The 23,151-nt window shown below is 44.0% G+C and overlaps 2 protein-coding genes and 1 non-coding gene across 6 annotated transcripts in view; all 3 read left to right on the top strand.

Annotated features, from left to right (window-relative positions):
• EEF2K (eukaryotic elongation factor 2 kinase) overlaps positions 1–4,333 on the top strand; it is a 40,482-nt gene extending 36,149 nt beyond the window's left edge. For all 3 annotated transcript variants that reach the window (XM_033168082.1, XM_033168084.1, XM_033168083.1), the window contains 5 exons: positions 483–671; positions 1,678–1,802; positions 2,343–2,521; positions 3,819–3,967; positions 4,000–4,333. In XM_033168082.1, the coding sequence (XP_033023973.1) occupies positions 483–671; positions 1,678–1,802; positions 2,343–2,521; positions 3,819–3,928 (603 nt within the window). In that variant the 3' untranslated portion in view covers positions 3,929–3,967; positions 4,000–4,333. The remainder of the gene's footprint in view (positions 1–482; positions 672–1,677; positions 1,803–2,342; positions 2,522–3,818; positions 3,968–3,999) is intronic.
• Positions 4,334–13,090: 8,757 nt separating this feature from the next.
• Positions 13,091–13,172, top strand: TRNAL-AAG. Its single transcript has one exon. It is a non-coding gene; the product is annotated as a tRNA-Leu (tRNA).
• A 171-nt stretch (positions 13,173–13,343) lies between these two features.
• Positions 13,344–23,151, top strand: part of POLR3E (RNA polymerase III subunit E) — a 39,031-nt gene continuing 29,223 nt past the window's right edge. The window contains exons 1-7 of one of the 2 annotated variants that reach the window (XM_033166991.1): positions 13,344–13,486; positions 15,634–15,716; positions 15,999–16,049; positions 16,867–16,944; positions 18,446–18,561; positions 20,397–20,479; positions 21,486–21,593. In XM_033166991.1, the coding sequence (XP_033022882.1) occupies positions 15,681–15,716; positions 15,999–16,049; positions 16,867–16,944; positions 18,446–18,561; positions 20,397–20,479; positions 21,486–21,593 (472 nt within the window). In that variant the 5' untranslated portion in view covers positions 13,344–13,486; positions 15,634–15,680. Of the gene's footprint in view, positions 13,546–15,633; positions 15,717–15,998; positions 16,050–16,866; positions 16,945–18,445; positions 18,562–20,396; positions 20,480–21,485; positions 21,594–23,151 lie in introns of both variants that reach the window. The other variant, XM_033166992.1, reaches the window with a different exon arrangement.

The following is a 23,151-nucleotide window of genomic DNA, read 5'->3' as shown; positions in this document are numbered from 1 at the left end:
CTGGCCAGCATGTGTGTTCCTCTGAGACAAGCTAAATACATGGTGGTGTTAGATGAGATAGAGCATGCATTTGGAGCCCGCTCCACACATCACTCTTTTCTCCAGCATGAACAGGAGGGAGGGGGGAAATATTACCCCAGGCAGTACTAAGATATTCCTGTGAATCCACTCCCAGGAATTTAGCTTGCTGGCTTTTAAGGTTAAGAAGTTGCTTAAGGGTTTCACAGGACAATGCCCAGTGAGTGTTCTAGGTGCTTCTGGTGTGGTGGCATTGCTAACACAAAACATGGCGTGGATGTTTTCAGCCCCCTAGATGGGAGACCACTATCAATTCCATGTAAGAGCAGACATAACGTACATAATCACAAAACAATTCCTTGAAAATGTTTCGCGGAACTGAGCAGCCCATCGGGTTATTCTTGATTGAGTCATCTTCCTTTCTGATTTTTCTCCCGTTCCCTTGATGTCTCTCTGTCTCATAGGTGCACTTGGCCATGGTTCGTTATCACGAAGCGGGCCGTTTCTGTGAGAAAGACCAGGAGTGGGACGAGGAATCTGCCATTTTTCACCTGGAGCATGCAGCTGACTGTGGAGAGCTGGAAGCCATTGTTGGCTTAGGGCTCATGTACTCCCAGCTGCCCCATCACATTCTCTCTGAGGTCACACTAGAGGTGAGCAAGGCAGTGCTTAAAGTTGCCACAACCTGGAGAGGAAACAGGGCTCCTGCATGACCGTTCCTGCACCTCTGGATGCATGTTTCAGCATGAACACAGAAACAAGACTTGGATATTGTAGCAGCAGATTTTCTGCATCAGCAGGGGATTGAACCAGATGACCTTTGGGGACACATCCAACTCTTGTGAATCACATTTGTCTCTACACCTTAAAATGTGAAGTGTTAACGAGACAAACGCACATATTGTGGCACATTTAGGTAATTTTAGAGGATCTAAAGAGGAGAGGGGCTCTTTAGATGCTAATGCATAGTAGTGCATTTATTTCAAAATATTTTTGAGGGGATCCTTGTGCTCATTCTGTTGAGATGGGCCCTGGACATTGCTTCAAAGCCTGACCCAGGCCGAGCCACTGCCCATGTATCTTACAAATACTGTTGCTAAGCCCTGATTTGCTGCCCAGGAGGCAGTTTGCTCTGCATTGTGTGTGGAAGGCTCCCTGTCCCCTCAAATGGGAACGATGCCAACATCCTTCCTCTCGTTAGCTGTCACATTCAGCATTCCACAAATGCAGCGTCTCTTCCTGGCAACCTGAAACCCAGCCGCAGTACAGTAAGACAGACACACACACACACCCCAACTCTGATTTCTCTCTGGTATGCACAGAGGACATTTGGTGAGGTGGGATGGGGGTTGAGCCGGGAAGAGGGCTTGTGGGGAGGAGCTAGGAGTAAGAAACTGGTTGAGCTTTCCCCTGAGCCTTCTGCACATTCCTACCACTCCAGGGTGGGGGAAACTTCATGGGCTCCTGGCCTTACAGGTCCTGCAGTTTGCCACTCTGTCCCTCCACCACCCATCCCTTCCGTATCTTCAATTAAGAAACACACAATGTTCCTGTAGATTAAGATCCCAAACAAAAATCTCTTTGCACTAGTTCTGCTTTTTCTACAAGCAGATATGGGAACTATGATAATTGATGGTTATCCTCTTTTTGCTTTTACAGGACATCAAGGAAAATAGAACCAAAGGGTTTGATTATTTATGCAGAGCTTCAGAAGCAGGAGACCGTCCTTCCATGATCCTTGTTGCTAGAGCGTTTGATACAGGCATGAACCTTCCTCCTGACAGGTACTATTTTGTTAAGGGTCTCTGACAAGTGGCAGGTGTGTGTGTGTGTGTGTGTGTGTGTGTTGATTCTTAAATTACTTTAGGAATTGTAGCTTTATAAGGGGAATAGTGGTCTCCTGACAACTCTCAGCACCCTTAACAAACTACAGCTCCCATCATTCTTTGGGAGAAGCCTTGACAGTTTAAAGTGGTACCATAGCGCTTTAAATGTATGCTGCCATTTCTTTTCTCACTCTCTCATTCTGCCACTTTGTTCTCCTTTTGGCCACCACTTCTTTTCCCTCACTCTTATTGTCACCTTCCTCCATCTCTCTCTCTGTGCAATCTCCGTTTTAACCCACATGAAATAGGCCAAAGCCTGCATGAAATTAGGGCACTTTCCTGTGGCCAGGTTGGCTGCCCCTATTGCATAGTTTGGCGGATCGAATAATAAGACTCAGCAGGATGCAGGATCTAATCTTTAAGCAGCTCCAAATGTATATCCCACCCCTCAATTATCCTTGGAGTTTTCCATGATTGATTTGTTGTTTAATTACTCAGATGCCAGGACTGGAAGGAAGCCGTACATTGGTACAATTCGGCATTGAACATGACAGATTACGATGAAGGAGGGGAATACGATGGGACCCAGGATGAGCCCCGGTATCTACTCCTGGCAAGGGAAGCCGAGATGTTGATGACTGGAGGGTTTCATCTAGACAAGGACCCACAGAGATCAGGTACAGTGCTGGCTTTCTTCTTTTCTTTTTTAGCTTTCTGTTTTTTATCTGTACATGTCTTAATCGTTATAAGCTGCCTTGAATCCAATTGTTCGAGATTTGCACTTCTCTGAATTCTGCAGTGCAGTTCTCCAGTGAAGGAATGTGTACAAACATGCATATACTTGGGGGGATTTGCATAGAAATGCATATCTCAGTGGAAACAATATACAAAAATGCTTTTGTATTTGTTTTGTAAAAATGTGTGTGTTAGGCAAAATTGCATTCATTGACACGTTAACAGACATTTGCATTAATTTGCATTAATTCAGATTTCAAGAGGATTTTTGTTAAAATCATGAACTGACGTGGAAACAGGGAGAAGTAAACTTAGGATTGAAAAAATGAAAAACAGAGACAACCCGAAACTGGCAGATCCATGCATCCCTATTTGGAACTGCCCTTCATGTGATCATCCTGATTTCTTTAAAAATAATAATTTTATAATAGTACAGAAGGAACATTAAAACAAACAAACTGATATAAAGACTCAAAACATTCCAAAGATCACATTGAGAAAAGGAATACACAGGTGTACCACACATCCTCATTACACACTTTGAAAAGTATACATTTATAAATGCCAAATGTGTAGGATCAGCTGCAACAGTTAAGTTAACAACAACCTTCTTTAAACCTTGGAGAAATTTAGTGGCATGATATCTAAATACAGTGGTACCTCTGCTTACAAACTTAATTCGTTCCGGAGGTCCGTTCTTAACCTGAAACTGTTCTTAACCCTTTTGCTAATGGGGCCTCCCGCTCCACTGGCGCGCGACTTCCGCTCACATCCTGGGGCAAAGTTCGCTACCGGGAGCACCTGCTTCCAGGTTAGCAGAGCTCGTAACCTGAAGCGTTCACAAGGAGGACGGTACGTAACCAGAGGTTCCAATGAAAAGAAAATCTAGAGTATCGAGATAAAGTGAGGATAACATACCTCTCCAAAAAGAAAAGTGAACAGGAGGGTCTTCTGGTGAGGAATTAATGAAAGAAATGGAAACTACTCAGCATAAAATTTATCTCGGCTACAGTTGTCTCTGACTACTCAGCAATGTTGTGTTAGTTTGCCTACAAGCACAGCCTTCCAAAGCCTATCATACCAGTTTTGCATGGTTAACAAACGATGGCTTCTCTGTAAGAATGGGATCTCCACCTAGACCGCTTCCAGGAAACAGATTATTGATGACTTAAATTGACAGATCCGTCCATCTATTAACTGGAGACATCCTTCATGTGATTCTCCATTCATTTTTCTTAGGTGAGCTGTTTACTGAAGCTGCAGAAGCTGCTATGCAAGCCATGAAGGGGAGATTGGCCAACCAGTACTACCAGAAAGCAGAAGAGGCCTGGGCCATGATGGAGGAATGAAACTTGAACCAAGGCTGTTTCCGTGTGTGTGTGTGTGTGTGTGCGTGCGTGCGTGCGTGCGTGCGTGCGCACGCGCGCATATCAGTATAGATGCTTTTTAAAAAGACTCTTCTTTTGTGCAAGGTGCACGGGGGGTGGGAGGAAATTAAAAAAAAATGTTTTTTTATGTGGTGTTAACTGATAATTGTGTTTTTCATATGACGATTTTTCTAACTCTGTTGGAACAGAAATACGAAGCAGGAGCGGTGAAATGTACTGTTACTGACATTCAGAGATGCAATATCAGTTGCTGTTGATAATTTTGTACAAATAGTCCAACCAGGGAAGCCTGTCTCTTCATTTGGAAGAAATAAAGCAGACGTTCACTTTTATGGTAGGCGCAATAGAAAGTTGCTTCATGTTTTACTTCCCTCTTCTATCTCTGCCTCCCTCTATTAGGAATTCAGATATTTTTGCATTTGGGTCTCTTTTGTTAGAAATGCATGCTTGTTAATGGTTCAAGATTTGATCCTCCAGTCTAGGACATAATAGATGTGAGGAACTGGGGAAGATGGCCCCTCTATCCCCACAGTTCTTGACTCTATGGTGATGGGCAGGAAGGCAGTCTGGAACCTCCTTCCTTTAAACTTGGAAGAAGCTGTAAATAGGGAATACACCCAAGGGTGATATTTTCTTTATCATACAACCACTGTTGCCTATTAATCATGGAGTCAGGATGGTGGTAGACTCCTTGGTCTGATGCCACATGGAGCGAACCTTTCCCAGTTTCCTGCAGTCTGCTGATTTTGTTTTTTTCCTGCTCAAGCTTTTACAATTCTTTGAAAAGAAAAACCCTGAGAGGTGATTATCTCTAATCTCATCCTGTTCTGTGGTTTAAGAGCCAATTCAAATATTCAAGAGGTCTGTGAGGAACAGTCCTCTTACAGAAATGTTCCACCTCAGTGTTTACATTTGAAAGTGCTGTGTTAAGTCTCCCTGCAAACTGAAGCTTTCAGCCTGATTCATATTCCTTTCATGACTTTGAAGAGTAAGGAGATTTTGATGTGATGTTTTGATCAGTCAGGCAAATTATATTCCACATTTCATTTTGAGGAGATGCAGCCTTGTGAGAGAGGACCCGTAACATATGCCTTTCTGTATGTTTGGACAAGTTCTTAATGAACAATGGAAAGAAACTGAAGAACTGGAAGGAGAAACAAAATTCTGCTCATGACATGTTGTTGCCAGGTGGTAGTTTTTGTTCATTGTAATAACTCATCTATCCTGAGAAAGGGACCTGGTACAAATGGAATCCTGGGGTTTCATGTCTTAGTCACTTAGTGCAATTTAACACGATGGCTTTCTTGACTCTCAGCCTTTACATTAAAACTGGAATACTGTTAAAAGTCAAGCTGTCCAAAAAAACAAAACAAAAAAACTTTGATGGCAGGTGTCGCCTAATAATCCTTGGAGGTATACAGTGCAGAAAAGAACTAACACCTCCTTATATTCCTCAATTGGCTTTAGAATAAAGTAGATATAAATCAAGAGTGGGAAACCTTTTCAGACCAAGGGCTTCCATTTCCTTATGGCAACTTTTGGGTGTCTGCATGGCAGTGCTGGGCAGAGCCAGAGGTGAAAGTGGGAGTAGCAACAGGTGTGACACTTACCTGTTGTACAGAAGACTACATTTCAGCCACACAAAATCCAGCTATATACATACACGCACACCTCAACACATTTCTCCATCCAGGCAAGCAAGACACATATTATCACAGTTGAAGGACACATTCTAACAAGACAAAAGCACTAAATGAGGGATGGAAAAGAACATGAGGTGGGTGTATCCTGGGGGGGGGGGGTGGACACACAGAATTCGGAGGACCAGGCAAAGCAATCCAGATCGTCACATTTGGCCCCTAGCCCCCAAGATTCCCCACTCCTGATGTAAATGAATGCAACAGTAGCAAATAATGTGCTATTTTTGCATATCCTGATGGAAATGAAAGTGTACGGACATGGCTTCCTCATTAGAGCCCTTTCAGAGGAATTGCTTTTCTGCAATTAGCTGGAAGTGAAATTAAAAGGAGATCCAGTATAGCAATTAATAAGCACTATTATTGTATAGCAATGTCCTTCTCCATAGTCAAGAGCCATCTAATGTTTAGTCATAAGGGAGTCCCTTTTCAGCAAAAGGCCTTCTGCAGTGTTAATTAAAAGCTCCTCGCAGGTTTAGCCCATCTTACTGCTTCATGTTCAGTGAACAGGAATTAGTAATGAATTTCCCCTTTAATCAGCTTCTCTATAGGAGTGAGCTTCAATTAATAGTTTTCTCCTATTGTGTGTGTGATTTTATAGCATAATAGCACTTTAATATCAAGGGGATCACTTTGCTATGTTAGCTACCACTGCCACTCTCCACAGAACAGTACCTGGCTAAATGAGGAGCAATTGGGGTACAGTTCATTACTAATCCACCAGTTATGCTGAACAGGATGTAATAAGACAGGCAGTGCCTGCACAACCGCTGGTTAAATGCACATTTTCCCTTAAAATGCATTGCTTGTGCACACTTGGACAGGGTTTTATTTTATTAGTAATACCGGTATATATATTGAAAACAGTAAATACAGCATAGAAGCCACAGAATGTAGCAACATGGCAACAGCTTTGTGTGAACTCCCCATGAAAAAGTAAGTGAAGAAGGGGTGGCTATTTCAGAGAAAAGTTTGGAAGCAACAAAAAATGATCTTAATTTCTCCAAGATTGAAATTTTATGTGGGCTTTCTTGGAAGTAAACCCCACTGAACTCGGAGGGATTTACTTCCCAATAAGCATAGATAGGATTGGGTTGCAACAACTTTTCTGACCACACTCTGCAATAGAGTCCTTGCTTGTTTGTCTATGCAAATAATGCTTTTGTGCTTTCTTCCATGGTAGCATGACCTTTTTTTGCCTGCTTTATTATAGTGACATCTCCATTCCCAGTGAAGTTCCCAGAAGCCTCTAGCTTAATTCTGAAATGCAGCAGATTTGATGGTGAATCTCTATCTAGACTTCAAACTACATGCTTTAATGTTCATGCATATATATATATTTTAAACCCTATATATAGAAAACTAGATATCAGGGAGAAGGCTAGAACTAGGACCTAGCATGTAGATTTCTACATGCAGAGTAATTTTTTATTTTGTATAGAGCAGCACTCAGTCATGTGATCCCCCACCTGCAATCCAAAGTTACAAACTCCTGACTGCATCTACTACGTGTAACTATTGAGCCTCTGGCTCTCCTTTCCTTAAGAAAATATTTTTGATGTGACATCCAGACTTTTAATTAAGTAGCACACTGTTAATCATTAGTTAATTAACTTTGTCGCCTTTGTACCAAAGCCACTCAAGAGATGAAAGCAATTTCTAGTAACATCTGCTACTTCACTGCAGAACTATAAGACCTATTAGTAAGTCCCCTACAATGTTCATTCATCTCAGATTTTCATTACACACCTTAATTTGCCATGTCCATGCTCTTTGGAGATTTCACTTGTTTCCTGATTTACTAACCTAAAAATCCTGAAATCACCTTCCAGCTGCCACCAGTGCTTCACTTTTGAGATATTCTCCTTCTGGATTTGATCTTCTTTGAGGCATATTCCACAGCAAGAATTGCTGGAGGGTAGGTACTTAATGGTTACGGACAAGTACTCAGAACTTGTGAAAGGTTTTGCTGAGCTTTGTTGCAAAGGATAAGAGGCTTGAGCTCCTGTATCGTGTTTACATTGCCTGACGGAAAGGAAGAAGCACAAAAACGTTGTGATAGGTACATTTTCAATAAATTTATGAGGAAGAATCTTATCCAAAGCTTGTGTCTTTATTTCGGGACTCTTGTGTCAGGAATGTCGACTTCATTATTGATTCGTTTTGCAACCACTATTGGGGGTACCGGTAATTGCATACACACAATAAAAACCACATAAGGATGTGAAATTATGGGCCATCAGCTAACTATTACAGAAAATTTTTTTTTTGTCTGCATAGCCTTGATGGTATGGAAAAGTTTTCAGCAAACATTTAAAAGTGAATATGGAATATGCCTGCTGTATCACTTAATTGGAAAAGCATTCTACAGGACTGGGCCAAAGAAATGAAAGGTTGGTGTTGCCAAATGAGCCTCATCAACTCAAAAGAACAATCAGTGATGCTCCTGCAGATGATCTTGATGTCTGTGCTGGGATATTTGTGTTCAGGTGGTGCCTAACGTACTTAAGTTGTTCAGGGTTTTGTAAACCTTGAACCTTGCTCAGGGGTAGATGGATAGCCAGTGTAGATGTTTCAACAAAGGTGTTGGCCATGTGCTTCCATCAGCAGTCTGGCTTCCATGTTCTTCACCAGCTAGAGCTTCTGGACCAGGTCCAAGGGCTTACCCATGTAGAGTGCATGTCACTGTGATGCTCATGCCCTCTTTGTTAGTTTCCCACAGGAATCTGGTTGGCTTTTGTGAGACAAGAATGCTGGACTCAACAGTCCATTGAATTGCAAAAGCAGGGTGCTATTTCATTCATTCAAGTTAGTATATTTCTAATCTGCCAGTCTCTGGGCAGGATACAATACAGTTAAAAAAAAACAGTCAATTGAGATGACTTAGTTTCTTTGTTGGCAATAAATCCTTATAACATGTGCTCCCTCTAATCCACCCTTGGTCACCTGGGCTTGGACAGGACATTGTTCTGGAGTGGCTAGGAGTTGGGGGGAAGTTAAATTAAGGCAAACATACCAAATCCATGCTTTCCAAAACAACACAAACTGCCATCCTTTGAAGTTTGCACTTCACTGAATATTGCAATGCAGTTCTCCAGCCAAATAATGTGTACAAAATAATGCTTATACTGGAGTAAAGTGTCCATAAAAATGCATATAAGTAATGTACAAAAGTACATTGTATTACGGGAAATTCCTTTGCCAAAAATTGAACATATGAGAAGAAATTAGCACTAACGTTTGCATTTCCATGTGGACTTTAAAAAATTGTAAACTTACAAGGAAATGTGGAGAACTGAAAACAGTAAAAATGTGACAGAACAAAACTGGCAGATTAACCCATCTTTAAGGTCTAAAAGGCCCTGTCACGGGCCTCTGCCAACTGGGCAGCCCTGGTGATAGCACAACCAAGGCCTCACCTGCTAGTTGTATGTGTATAATGTCCCATAATTCCAGGATTCAGGAAAGAAACACTTCCAACCGTTCCAACCTAGTTAGCAAGATGACAGTCATAAGCTTGAGCAATAAATGCAAGTCACTATGTAGCATGCATTTTCATTTATCAACCCTTCATCAAATCAAATGAACTGGGCTGAAAGCACTTTCTGAAGAAAACGTGATGTCCATGCCAAGAATCATAGAAGTGTAGAGTGGAAGGGACCCCAAGGGTCATCTAGGCCAACCCCCCCAATGTATAAATCTCAACTAAAGCAATAATAACAAATGGCATGCACCCAGATGAAATGCACCCAGAATCTTTTGCAATTTTCTAGAAATTAACACTTTTAAATGAAAAGTTGGTATCTTGTGTGAGAACCCTAGAGATTATTTATTTATAATCTAGTTAGGGACGTGGGTCTAAACCATAGAGCCTAGGGCTTGCTGATCAGAAGTTCAGCGGTTCGAATCCCCGCAACGGGGTGAGCTCCCGTTGTTTGGTCCCAGCTCCTGCCCACCTAGCATTTTGAAAGCATGTCAAAGTGCAAGTAGATAAATAGGTACTGCTCCGGTGGGAAGGAAAACGGCGTTTCTATACGCTGCTCTGGTTCGCCAGAAGCAGCTTAGTCATGCTGGCCACATGACCCGGAAACTGTCTGCAGACAAACGCTGGCTCCCTCAGCCTATAAGTGAGATGAGCGTGCAACCCCAGAGTCAGCCGCGACTGGACCTAACAGTCAGGGGTACCTTTACCTTTAAGTCGCTGGTTACCTGAAGTTCTTCAAGCAACTAACAACGCATTAAAAATATAAATACGCTAAACCATCAAAACAAAAATTACCTTGTAACAGCCATGGGAAGTTTTGGCAGCACCCTAGTAACAAAACATCATAATTGTAATCTATCAAAAGCCTGGGGAATAAGTCTTTTACCTGGTGCTGAAAAGATGTCAACAAAGGCACGAGGCACACGTTGCTGTAAGATTATGGCTCAAAAAACCTTTTTTCACCTGGCATTGAACCAATGGAATTAATTCTTTGTTCAGAACTCACACATTTCTGCTGTCTCATGGCCCAGAAGTCATGTTTTCTCAGTATGCTTGCACAACACCAGACCACAATATCTTTCCTCAGTGTTGTTCCGAAAGTCTGCCATGTTATTTCTTTCTGCACAATCTTCAGGCTCTCTCTCAGGGTTTCACAGGGTTGTAGCCATAAAGAAACAAGGCTGAGTCCTGGCTCCCTCAGAGATTCTCTAGGCCTCCTCGAAGAATTTTCAGCTTTCAGTTAAAATAGCAAGTTTTTAGACCTTTTACCTGAGATATATAAGAGAAACCACGCACACAGTATTCTATGTCAGTGTTTTTCAACCTTTTTTGGGCAAAGGCACACTTGTTTCATGAAAAAAATCACGAGGCACACCACCATTAGAAAATGTTAAAAAAATTAACTCTGTGCCTATATTGACAATATATAAAGTAATTTTTCAATTTTTCCCACGGCACACCAGGCAACATCTCGCGGCACACTAGTGTGCCGCGGAACAGTGGTTGAAAAACACTGTTCTATGTGATCCCTCATTAAGACAGGGGTGGATAATATTTTTGTCAAACCGAGGGCCACATTACATTCTGGCAACCTGCTGAGGGCCATATGGCTGTAGCCGGCAGAGCAACAAATGTAAATTTATACACGCAACCTTTTTTAAATCTTCCATTCAACACCCAGGGGAGGAAAAGCAAAACCAGTGAGGCAGAAGAGGAGATGACTTGGGGAACATTCTGAGGGCCAAATAGAGGGGCCTGGAGGGCCACATTTGGTCCCTGGGCCTGAGAATCCCCCAGCCTCCACTAAGTAGCAAAATGTTTATAGGGTAATCCTTCCATGTCTACTCAGAAGTAGGTCCCATTCATTTCAATGGAGATTACGCCCTAGTAACATAGGATTGCAGCCTTTAAATACCTTTAAACATTTTAGGTTAACTGTTATTTAAATACAAGCTGTTCTTTAGTCACACCTTCTCCCTTAAGCCGGTCCTCACCGCAACATGGAGGCTATGGCCTTGTGTCTCTATGACAACAGTGGCAGAAAGGATCTTCCCTATCTGTAGAAACTAAGTTGTGGGGGCCTGGGTTTTTTTTTTAGACATGGAGTGAGGAGTGCAGGATCCCATCTGCACCTTAATTCCCCGAAATTACTCTCCTTGCGCGCTTTTCTTCTGAGCCAAACTGCAAACCAAGGAGTGGTGTTGGCTGATGGGGCAAAAAAGCTGGCCGAGAGAGGGGCTGCGGCAGTGCCAGATTGCCAAATAGGCAGAGTAGGCACCAGTCTATGGGTCCCATGCCTTTTAGGGGCCCCGCAACGACGGAACAAAATAATATTGATTTGATATTGAAAGAAAATTACAATCATGCTTTCTTAGTTCACTGTTATCCCACTAGAGCATCAACCCCCACGCCCCACACCAAGATTTCGACTGCCTAGGGGCCTCCACAGGGTTTAATCTGGCACTGGGCTGTGGAAAGGATTAAGTGGCATAGGGAGAGTTCAGGTGCCTAGAGTGTGCTGGGAACTATAGTTTGCCCCTCACAGAGCTACACTCCTTGGCACCCTCAGCAAACTACAGTTCCCCAGGATTATTTGGAGGAAGCCATGTGCTTTAAATGCACATTGAAAGTGCTACAGAGGTGCGGCGTGGGTGTGAACTTGGAACCGTCATTATTTAAACGTTTATGGCAACCAGATGGTCCCCGGGAAGACCCTCAAGGTGAGGATGAAGACAAGATATTTGCTCCCACCATCAACTGGTATTCCAAGGTACGCTGCCTCTGAATCTGCAGGTTCTATTTAGCAACCGTGGCTGATGAGAACTGGGTCAGAGCCAAGGACCAGCCGGGTCAGGATCCTGCCTCCAACAAATGCCTTTGGGAAGTCCACACAAGCAGGGGAATGAAGGCAATTGTTGCTCTGCCCATCAACTGGTATTCCGAGATATACTGCCTCTGAATATGGAGGCTCCATTTAGCCTTCAGGATGAATAATCGACGGAATCTTTCCCCAAAGAGTTAGCTGGTAGCCTAATTCTGATTATAGAGTTGCTTTCCCTCCTCCAAGCTGCCCAGTCACACAAAACAACAACAACAATAATACTAGATTTCCATAGCATAACCGTTAATTTCAGTGCACCTATTATTATTTCATGCACTGTGCTATCTGCACAAACACAGCCCTGTCTCAAGTTTCAGACCTTGATGGAGAAGGAAAATAAAGTTATAATTATTATTTAAGCAGGGATGACTAAGATATGGAAGGCTGACTCAGATCTTGATGGAGAAGGAAATTATTATTATTATTATTATTATTATTATTATTATTATTATTATTAAAACAGGACAGGTAAGAAATGGAAGGTGAATTTGGGATCTGGATGGAGAAGGAAAATTAAATTACAATATTAGTATCATGATAATTATGATGGCAATTATTTAAACAGGGATGTCTAAAGCATGGAAGGCTGACAGATCTTGATGGGAGAAATAAAATTTGATTATTATTAAAACAGGGCCAAGTATATGGAAGGCGGACTCAGATGTTAATGGAGAAGAAAAATTAAATCAAAGCATTAGTATTATGGTGCTTACTGTCATTTAAACAGGGAAGAATAAAATCTGAAAAGTCGAGCTATACACCTTGATGGAGAGGACAAGCCAAAATTAATTACTTTTATTCCATCAGGAATGAATAAAACGGGGAAAACAAAACCATAAACTGAAGAAGTGTGTATCTGAAGAAGTGTGCATGCACACGAAAGCTCATACCAAGAACAAACTTAGCTGGTCTCTAAGGTGCTACTGGAAGGAATTTTTAAATTTTATTTTGTTTTGACTATGGCAGACCAACACGGTTACCTACCTGTACCCATAAACTTTTATTATTTTTATTCAAACAGGGATGAGTAAGAAGATATGGAAGCCGGTCTCTCCCATCCCGGTAGCGTGGCCGAGCGGTCTAAGGCGCTGGATTAAGGCTCCAGTCTCTTCGGGGGCGTGGGTTCGAATCCCACCGCTGCCAGTACGTTTTTGCTCGCTTCCTTTTACTAAAGGGAACCTCTCCGTGACGAGGCGGCGGCGGCGGCAGCGAAGTCTGCGCACACAGCGCCCCCTGGCGGCCGCGTCCCAGCAGCGCCGCTTCCCCGGCGAGCATTATGGGTAAGAGGAGGAGCCGGCGTGTCCCCCCCCTCCCACGTGCCTACCGGAGTTACACCAACATGGCTGCTGGCTGAGGTTTCCCCCCCCGCCGGACCTGCAGGCACGTTGCCGCGAGGAGGAGGAGGAGGAGGGGGCCGGGAAAGGCAGCCTCTCCCCTCCACCCCTTGGAGCCACGAGGTAGGAGAAGCAGCAGCGGCGAACTGCCTCCCCTTCCCGGACTTTTGCAAGCTTCTGGGGTTGGTAGCATGCTGCTCTTTTTTTTTTGCAAGGCCCGGGTCGTGTGGATCCTCCTCTCCCTTCCTCCTCCTCCCCCCCCCACCTCTCTCCCCCTGTTGCAAATCTTGGGAGTGGGGGGGGGAGCAGGAGGGGAAAGTAGGGTGGGGGGGGGGGAGAGAGAGAGAGAGAGACACGCGCCAGCCCTGCAATCTTTGCCTAGCAAAGTTAGTGGGCCCTATAATCTAAGGGGGCATTTCAAGGGGGGCGGTGAACTGCATATGTGGCGAGGGAGCCTTCACGCTCCTTTTTCATCTCTCCAGCAAAAGTTACAAGGCCAGGGGTTCGAGATCCAGCGCTCCCCATCTCTCTCCGCACCCCCCCCCAAAAGCAGCCTCCCTGAATATATGTGAGCTCTGCAAAGCCTTCCCATTACTGCATAGTTACATCAGCCACGCTCCTTCCCAGCAAGGAGCCTTCAGGAATAAACACACACACACCGCTTTGAGTGAGTTTTTCAGGCTCTCCTTCCTGAAGTCTTCCCTGGGAATATTCTCTCCTGATCAGGGAGAGAGTTGTTTTGGCTAGGGCAAAAATCCGTTTCTTCTTTTTCTGCTGTATAGTTACATCAGGGTGACTTGACTTGGGAGGTTTATTCACTGCCAAGAAAATGAGTTGTTTTTTTTGAATGAGCAGGTGCCAATGGGCACCTTGCTTCTTTTCCCCAGATGGGAAGAAAAAGTTATTAGTAAAATAGAATAACCCCAGTTTCCCTCTGCCACTGCAGACCTGTGTTCTATCTTACGTTGCAAACTTTTTGAGATCTCCTGATAGCCCTGAGAGAAAATAATTGTGGTCCAGTTCAGCTTGAGCTTTACAGTTGTGGCAGGAGATTTATGTATGCAAAAGGGTTCTTAGAAAAATGACATTGGGGTGGCCTTTAGGAGTTGAATGTGGGTTTTGCGTGTTCAATGCTAAATTACTTTAGAGCAGGGAGTGGCACTCTGTACTTGGGCCCAGCCTTGCATAGCAGTTGCACTGACAATGGAGTTCTTGGTGACTCACTGACCAGCTGACCTGCCCTGGCTCCTGAGTTGGCTTCTATTTATTACGCTGCCCTAACACAATATTGGGTGATGGCTGTCCAAATAGATTCCTCTGCTAGGGTTGCCAACTCTCTTACAGTCCCTGGTTTCTTCTGTGCCTGTAGCAACACTTTGCTCAGCAGAGCTTTGTAGGTGTTAACATTTCACAGGTCGCTGCCAAGAAATTAATCCGCTCTGAATTCTGCAGATTGAGCAGCTGACCTTAGCAGGTGTATAATGTATATAATTTTCATTAAAATGTTGTTGTTGTTGTTCAGTCATGTCCGACTCTTCGTGACCCCATGGACCAGAGCACACCAGGCACGCCTATCCTTCACTGCCTCCCGCAGTTTGGCCAAACTCATGTTAGTAGCTTCAAGGACACTGTCCAATTCATAAAAATACAATGACTGAATAAAAAACAACAGCCCCGGCCCTACCAATGCCACAGCAATGCTACACTTCCATGAGGATGGATTAAGTCTTACCTCAACCCAATAATATTTATTATTTATTTTTCACGCGTTTACCCCACCTTTTCTCCAGGTGGCATCCATGGTTCTCTTCCTTCCTAATTTATCCCACAACAACCCTGTGAGGTAGGTTAGGCTGAGAGACTGTGACTGGTCCAAGGTCACCCAGTGAATTCCATGGCTGTGCAGGGATTTGAACCCTGGTCTCACAGGGCCAACATTCTAACCACTACACCACTTTGCCAGGGGTTGGGAGAGGTGTTGCTGGGTAGTCTGCCATGCTCATATATGTTAAAAAAAACAACGGCAGACCATTCCTCTCCCTAAGTCATTGTCCTATCCCCTTGCATCTCTTAACTGACTTCTCAGCTCTTTTGCTATGGCCGCTCATTAGCAGGTAAATATTATTATCATTATTACAGCATGGAGACAAACTTTACCACTCATGAAGTTCTGCACATCAAGCTGCTGTTATGCCAAGTTTGCTAACAAATGAGAAAAAAAGAGTCCTGGCTCAACTGAATTTTGGTGATTTCTCTTTCTTCTTTTCCAGTTCTCTCGAAACAATACTAGCAACACCACTTTTCTTTCCATGCTACTATGGCAAATGAAGAAGATGACCCAATTATACAGGAGGTAAATAGATACATGTCTTCCATTTGCATTGGCTTCAGGGCAGATTAAAGAACATTGTATGCGTCCACTTGGGGTTTTCAGCTTTGTGCTGGTTTTGGCCACGGAAATCGGTGGCGAGTAATTGGTTCAGGTTGGACTCCATGACGAAGCACTCTTAAATATGGTGCTGAGTCTGAGTGACTGCCAAAGAGGGTTGTATCGTTCTTGGGGGTGATTTTGTAAACTTCTGCGTGCTAACTAAAATGTAACATGCCTTTTTTTTTAACCCCCTCCTCTTGCTAGATTGATGTGTACCTGGCCAAAAGTCTGTCAGAGAAGCTGTATCTGTTCCAGGTATTTTAATTGTCGAATTAACCTGTTTAAAGGGGAAATGAACTAAAGCAGGGGGCAAGGAATCTGTTCTCCTTCAGATATTAGACTTCAGCCAGCGTTGCCTCATTGGAGGGTGTGGGAGTGTGGAAGCAGTGCTGTCCTCCCAGGTTTGCCAGGATGGAGAGAGGTGAAGCAGCAGTGTTGAAGTCAGGGGAGCTTCAGAGCAGTGGCCCCACATCTGTGGGAGCCCCAGCGACAACCTGGAGCTTCCCCAAGCTTCCTGTGACCTTACTTGACCTTCACCGTACCCCACCCTGTGAGTCACTCCTGACTCCAACCTGTGTCACTTCAAACCAATTATGGCCAAGTGATTGGAGTCGGTAGGAGTTGTAATTCAACATTTGGAGGGAGAGATACAGGTGGGGTCCAGGCAAGAAGGCCAAATACTCCCAACAAAAGATATAAAGGCTAGTTCCTAACAGTGAGGATAAGGGTGCCAGCACATCTCGAATCCTACAAATATAGGGTTGTACCCACTGCGGCTATTGTGCTCACTCAACAGGGCTTCTTCCTATGCTCATCTCCCCTGCAGGCAAAATTTGCTCCAGAAGGTTCGGGGGGGGGGAACCCCCAAAACGAAATTGGGGAGAGGAAGGGGAAGTCCCCTTATTCAGCATTGGATTTCAGCTGGAAATCATGGTTCATTGCGAGGAGGCTGCCTCTTCTCACACACACACTCCCATGTGAATGCCCCCAGTGACAGGTTTCCCCCATCCTTGCACCAAAAGTAGTGGCTTGTTTTAGCCTTAACAGCAGCAACGTCTTTGTGTTTTCATAGTATCCCGTTCGCCCAGCTTCGATGACGTATGATGACGTAACTCATCTTTCGGCAAAGATAAAACCAAAGCAGCAAAAGGTTTGAGCCTATTCTCTCTCTCTCTCTCTCTCTCTCTCTCTCTTGGAAAAAGTAGTTTAATAACCAAATCGAGCTGTTTTCAAAAGGTTATGGCTTAGTAGAGCCTTTGCAGTCAGTGTGCCAGACCTAGGGCAGCTGGTGTGGAGCATCACCAGATAAGGCTGGGGACATTCTTCATCCTCAACCCTGGAAGGCTGCTGCCAGTAAGTGGAGACTGTGTTGGGCTACATCAGGGGTCCCCAAACTAAGTCCCGGGGGCCGGATGCCGCCCAATCGCCTTCTCAATCCGGCCCGCGAATCAGCGTGTCTTTACATGAGTAGAATGTGTCCTTTTATTTAAAATGCATATCTGGGTTATTTGTAGGGCCTGCCTGGTGTTTTTACATGAGTAGAATGTATGCTTTTATTTAAAATGCATCTCTGGGTTATTTGTGGGGCATAGGACTTCTTTCATTCTCCCCCCCCAAAAATATAGTCCAGCCCCCCACAAGGTCTGAGGGACAGAGGACTGGCCCCCTGCTGAAAAAGTTTGCTGACCCCTGGGCTAGATGTACAAAGTGGCCTGGCTATTTATTTCTTATTTCATAGAATTTGTATACCTCTTGCTCATAGGGAAAAACCTCAAAGCGATCTACAAAAAGGATAGAACAATAAAATTATCACTAAAATATTTGCAGCGATAATGAAAAGCACAATAAACCACAGTAGAATAGACTTAAAACAAATTAAAACTCATACAGACTTTCTAAGCACCTGAGAAGGGTTGTCTAAATAAAAATGGATCCAGCAGGCGCCGGAAATAATACAGTGAAGGCGCCTGCCTGGTATCAATAAGCAGGGAGTTCCAAAGTGTCGGTGCTGCTGCACTAAAACAATTGAGTTGCTATGGATGCAGTGAGAGTATTCTGTGTCACCTGTAAATGTGCCAGTTCCACTGATCGAAGCAGTCAACCATTCCCATCAGGCTTGCTTTCCAGACCCTTGATCATCTTGGTTGCCCTCCTCTGCACACATTCCAGCTTGTCAGTGTCCTTCTTGAACTGTGGTGCCCAGAATTGGACACAGTATTCCAGGTGTGGTCTGACCAGGGCAGAATAGAGTGGTACACTTACCGTATTTTTCCGTCTATAAGACGCCCCCATGTATAAGACGCCCCCTATTTTACAGATTTAAGAAAATGGGAGATGGCCCTGTATGACACCCCCTAATTTTTGACATTTTTAAGGGGGGGAACCTAGTCTTATACGGTACTTCCCTTGAACTGGACACTATACTTCGGTTGATGCAGCCTAGAATAGCATTAGCTTTTGTATGTTGTCACTCTTGAAAGATTTAAACACATCTCCCCCCCTTTTTCTTTTAAAGATCCCTCACTCCTAATACAGGCTTACAGTTACTGTCACAGATTTTAATCAGACACTTTGTGTTTTGGTTCATCTTTCCCTAATTATTCTATTCTGCTTATTAATTGTCAATGTGCTGTTGATCTACTGGCGCTTAGGTTGAGCTGGAAATGGCCATTGACACTTTGAACCCCAATTACTGCCGCAGCAAAGGAGAGCAGATCGCGCTCAACGTCGATGGCACGTGTACAGATGAAACGAGCACGTATTCCTCGTAAGTACTATTTTTGCTATAGATCAAGGAGCTGGGTTTTGACTCCACCATTGCTTGGCCAGCAGAGTGAGGCAGTGGAGATGTGCTGGGCCTGTAACCGAGACGCCAAAGCCCTAAAACGTCCATCGCTGGCATCTCCTAGGAGAGACTCTTTGTCTGCAAAACCTGCATGCCAGTGTTGGTGATATTGAGGTGCATGGACCACTGGGTCTGGCTTTTGGCATAAAGCTGCTTCCTGAATATAAGATACTGAGTGTTCTGGGGGACGGCAGAGGATGTGCTTTGCAGGTTCAATCCCTGGTGCCTCAAGAGAAGGCTGTGGAAAGTTCCTGCCTGAAACCCTGGAGAGCGGCTGCCAGTCAGAGTAGACAATACTGAGCTGAATGGACCAATGGCCTGACCCATACTAAGGCTGATTTCCATTTTAAAATCTAAATATGCATATAGCATGAAAGCTGAGCTACCATACATGAATCGAGCAATTTGTGTTGCAGCTGCTCAACCTGTGGCTCTTTTATCATGTGTAAAAAGATATGTCTGGGTTCTTTCCCTCTTCTGAACACAGAGCATCCTTCCATACATTCTACACATCATTGTTTTCTCTAGTAGAGTTGCTTTCAATCGTCATCCTCTATCTGAAACTTTGGATCCAAACTTAAATTACTTAAACATACGTCTCTCTTTCTCCTCCAGTGTGGTGTAGTGATTAAGAGTGGTAGACTCATAATCTGGTGAACCGGGTTTGCGTCTCCACTCCTCCACATGCAGCTGCTGGGTGACCTTGGGCTTGTCACACTTCTTTGAAGTCTCTCAGCCCCACTCACCTCACAGAGTGTTTGTTGTGGGGGAGGAAGGGAAAGGAGAATGTTAGCCGCTTTGAGACTCCTTCGGGTAGTGAAAAGTGGGATATCAAATCCAAACACCTCCTCCTCCTCCTCCTCCTCCTCCTCTTCTTCTTCTTCCTCCCTTTTCTTCCTGTCTTGGAGTGCATTTCCATAGTAGACATACTGGTTTAGCAGCCATCCCTCTTCCCTAAAGAACTCTTTTTATTGTGTATGTGTGATAGAGATCTCAAAAAAGCAGCTGGCATTGACAATCCCCCAGCTTTCCAGGGTGGAGAAGCCAGGTTTAGATGTAAAGATCTTGATTGTGTCTTTGCTCTCCCTTGTCCCCAAACTTGACTTCATATTCTGGCTTGAAGTCGAGAATTTAAACCACAGTTTCCTGGTTCAAGTTTCAATGTAAACGATGGTTTGAAAAACTCTGGAAGCATAGAATTGCGATACTTGGGGAGAAAGTTCATGGGGCCAATGCTCATTCACAATCTGAAAGACCATGGCTTATTGGTTATGTCAGAGCTTTCCAAACTTTTCATGTAAGTGACACACTTTTTAGGTGTGCATCATTTCACGACACAGTAATTCAGTGTTGTGTCATTTCACGACACAGTAATTCAGCTTTACTAGCAAACCAACCCCTTTCAGCCCTGGGAGGAGTATGGGGAGCATTCACGCAACACAGCTACACACTGCAGCCGTCACACTAATGTGTGGCGACACACAGTTTGGAAAGCTCCGGGTTATGTAATTTACGGGTTGTTGACGTCTGAACTGGGCCTTGGATTACAATCCTGCACATGTTTGGGGGCAAACTCTGCGGGCCTTACTTCTGAGCAGACATGCAGTGCATAACTAGAATGTATACATTTGTACTGTGGACATTTCCCCTGTTTCTCCTTAAAAAGCAGTGAATGGGATCTGATCCTGGGCTGTGACTTGCTAGTAGAATACCACTGCTCTGGTAGATATAATTCAGGCAACTTCATGTCCTTGCAGGAAGATGATGGACAAGCAAACGTTCTCCTCCTCACAGACGACCAGTAACATATCGCGATATGCTGCTGCAATCTACAGAAAAGGTTACTTTTTAAATTTAGCTTTTATTAAATATTTTCTTGTGTAACAAACAAGCAAAGAAAGAAAAGTAGAAAAGGTGACTGTTGAATTCTCATGACTTGTACGAATTTTGATAGAAGGGATGGGGAACCTATGGCCTTCCAAGTGGTTTGTTGGACTCTAAAATGCTATTAGCTTCAGTCAGTCTGGCCATAATGGGAGTTTGGCAGTGAGCTTTCAACCCCAATTCAAGGTGTTTGTACTAGCATGCAAAGCCCTATATGGCTTGGGATCCAAGTATTTAAAAGAGCACTTTCCTCAGTATCAACCATCTTGATACTACAGTTGGCAGGTGAGGCCTTGTTGGTGGTGGCACCATTGGTTGACCTGTGGCAGGGCTTTTTCAGTGCTGGCTCCCCAGTTGTGGAATGCCCTCCCTAGTGAGGTGCACCTGCCTACATCCTTATTAGCTTTCAGGAGGTATTTGAAATCTTCCTGTTGATGCAGGCATTTGGTGGCTGTAGTATATTGTTCCTGGCAAATCCGAGATCACTGGATGTTTTTAACTATGACGGCTTTTATTTTATTTTCAAAAGATTTTTATTGGTTTGACATACGCTTTTAGAATCTTTTAAAACTGTAATTGTTCTTAGAATGTTTACGGTTTTTGTTTTTCAGTTGTGGATCTGTTTGACGCCCTTGGCTCCTTTTAGGAAGAAGGGCGTGATATGAACAAATGAATTTACTAAATAACTGTAATAAAGAAATTCACTGAATAAATACTAGTCCAGATGCTCCCGAAGGGCCACAGATTCCTCACCATTCCTTTAACAATTCAAATACTTGAGCAATTGTGTGTGTGTGTGTGTGTGTGTGTGTGTTTTTAAAATGTTGGGATTCTGTTAAATGAGATGATTGGCGACAATATTTCCATCATCCTGCCTGTGTGCTCAGGGGCATGGCTCTGCCTTCTTGTTTCTTCCCTGGAAAGTGAAAATGGCCGTGAAAATGCCCATCTTTTTCCTCCAGGTGAGCTCCACCTTACGCCTCTCCATGGAATCCTGCAAATGAGGCCGAGTTTCACCTACTTGGACAAAGCAGATGCCAAATACAGAGAGCGAGAAGCTGCTAATGAGCGTGAGTGGCTTGCTGGGCTTTCTCTGTCGACTGGCTAGTCAGACTATGGGCCTTTCTCAGCAGTGGCCTCCAGTCTAGATTGCTTTAAAAGGAGGATCAGAAAGATTCGTGGAGGAGAGGGCTTGTCGACAGCTACTAGCCATGATGGCTGTCCTTCCTCCACAGTCGGGAGGCAGCTGTGCTTCTGAATACCAAGTTGCTGGAAGCTGCAGGGGCGGAGGGTGCTGTTGTTTTCGAATCCTGCCTGCGGGTTTTCCCGTCAAGAGTCTGGTTGGCCCCTGGGAGAACAGGATGCTGGACCAAATGGGCCATTGGCCTGATCCAGCAGACTCCTCTTTTAGGGTGCAAACGGCTACAAGCTTGGACGGCTCCAAAAGTGTGTTTGTGGAGGATCGTCCCATTGAGGGATAACTCAGTGATGACAATACAGGTGAAACTCGAAAAATTAGAATATCGTGGAAAGGTTCATTTCTTTCAGTAATTCAACTTAAAAGGTGAAACTAATATGTGAGATAGACTCATGACATGCAAAGCGAGATATGTCAAGCCTTTATTTGTTATAATTGTGATGATTATGGCGTACAGCTGATGAGAACCCCAAATTAACAATTTCAACTTTGGGGTTTTCATCAGCTGCACGCCATAATCATCACAATTATAACAAGGAAAGACTTGACGTATCTCGCTTTGCATGTCGTGAGTCTATCTCAGTGTTTTTCAACCACTGTTCCGCGGCACACTAGTGTGCCGCGAGATGTTGCCTGGTGTGCCGTGGGAAAAATTGAAAAATTCAAGAGAATTACTTTATATATAGTCAATATAGGCACAGAGTTAATTTTTTTAACATTTTCTAATGGTGGTGTGCCTCGTGATTTTTTTCATGAAACAAGTGTGCCTTTGCCCAAAAAAGGTTGAAAAACACTGGTCTATCTCATATATTAAACACCAGTAGCTAATGAAAACAATTGCTTACATAAATGGACTTTTCCACGATATTCTGATTTTTCGAGTTTCACCTGTATATATTGCACACAGAGGTGGAAGCTATATACTAAGGAACAAATTGTCATTATCATTGTTATTAACGTTTATACAGTGGTACCTCGGGTTACAGACGCTTCAGGTTACAGACTCCACTAACCCAGAAATAACGCTTCAGGTTAAGAACTTTGCTTCAGGATAAGAACAGACCTCCAGAACAAATTAAGTTCTTAACCCGAGGTACCATTGTATTGTGTCCTTGCTCTCAAAGGAGGATGGGTGGCTCTTGCTTTTGTGTTCTGCTTGTGGATCTCCCAGAAACAGCAAATCAATTCCTATAGGGAAGCAAAAACGCTAGATTAGATAGGCCTGTGGTCTGATCCAACAGGGCTCTTATATCAGGGGTGCGTATCCTCAAACTCGGGGGGCCAGGTGTGGCGCTGTATGCCTCTATACCCGGCTCTCGGGATTCTCCCCAGGCCTCAGCCCTCACATGCCCCTGCTTCGAACCCCCAAGCCTATTTGCCTGGTTGGGACATATACTGGCTTGTTTGGGTGGAGGATTGGGGGAGGGACG

The sequence above is a fragment of the Lacerta agilis genome, chromosome 13, assembly GCF_009819535.1.
Source record: "Lacerta agilis isolate rLacAgi1 chromosome 13, rLacAgi1.pri, whole genome shotgun sequence".
In the NCBI taxonomy this organism is placed as follows: domain Eukaryota; kingdom Metazoa; phylum Chordata; class Lepidosauria; order Squamata; family Lacertidae; genus Lacerta; species Lacerta agilis.
The sequence above is the reverse complement of the archived record's forward strand: the minus strand, read 5'-3'. Positions and strand labels throughout refer to the sequence as shown.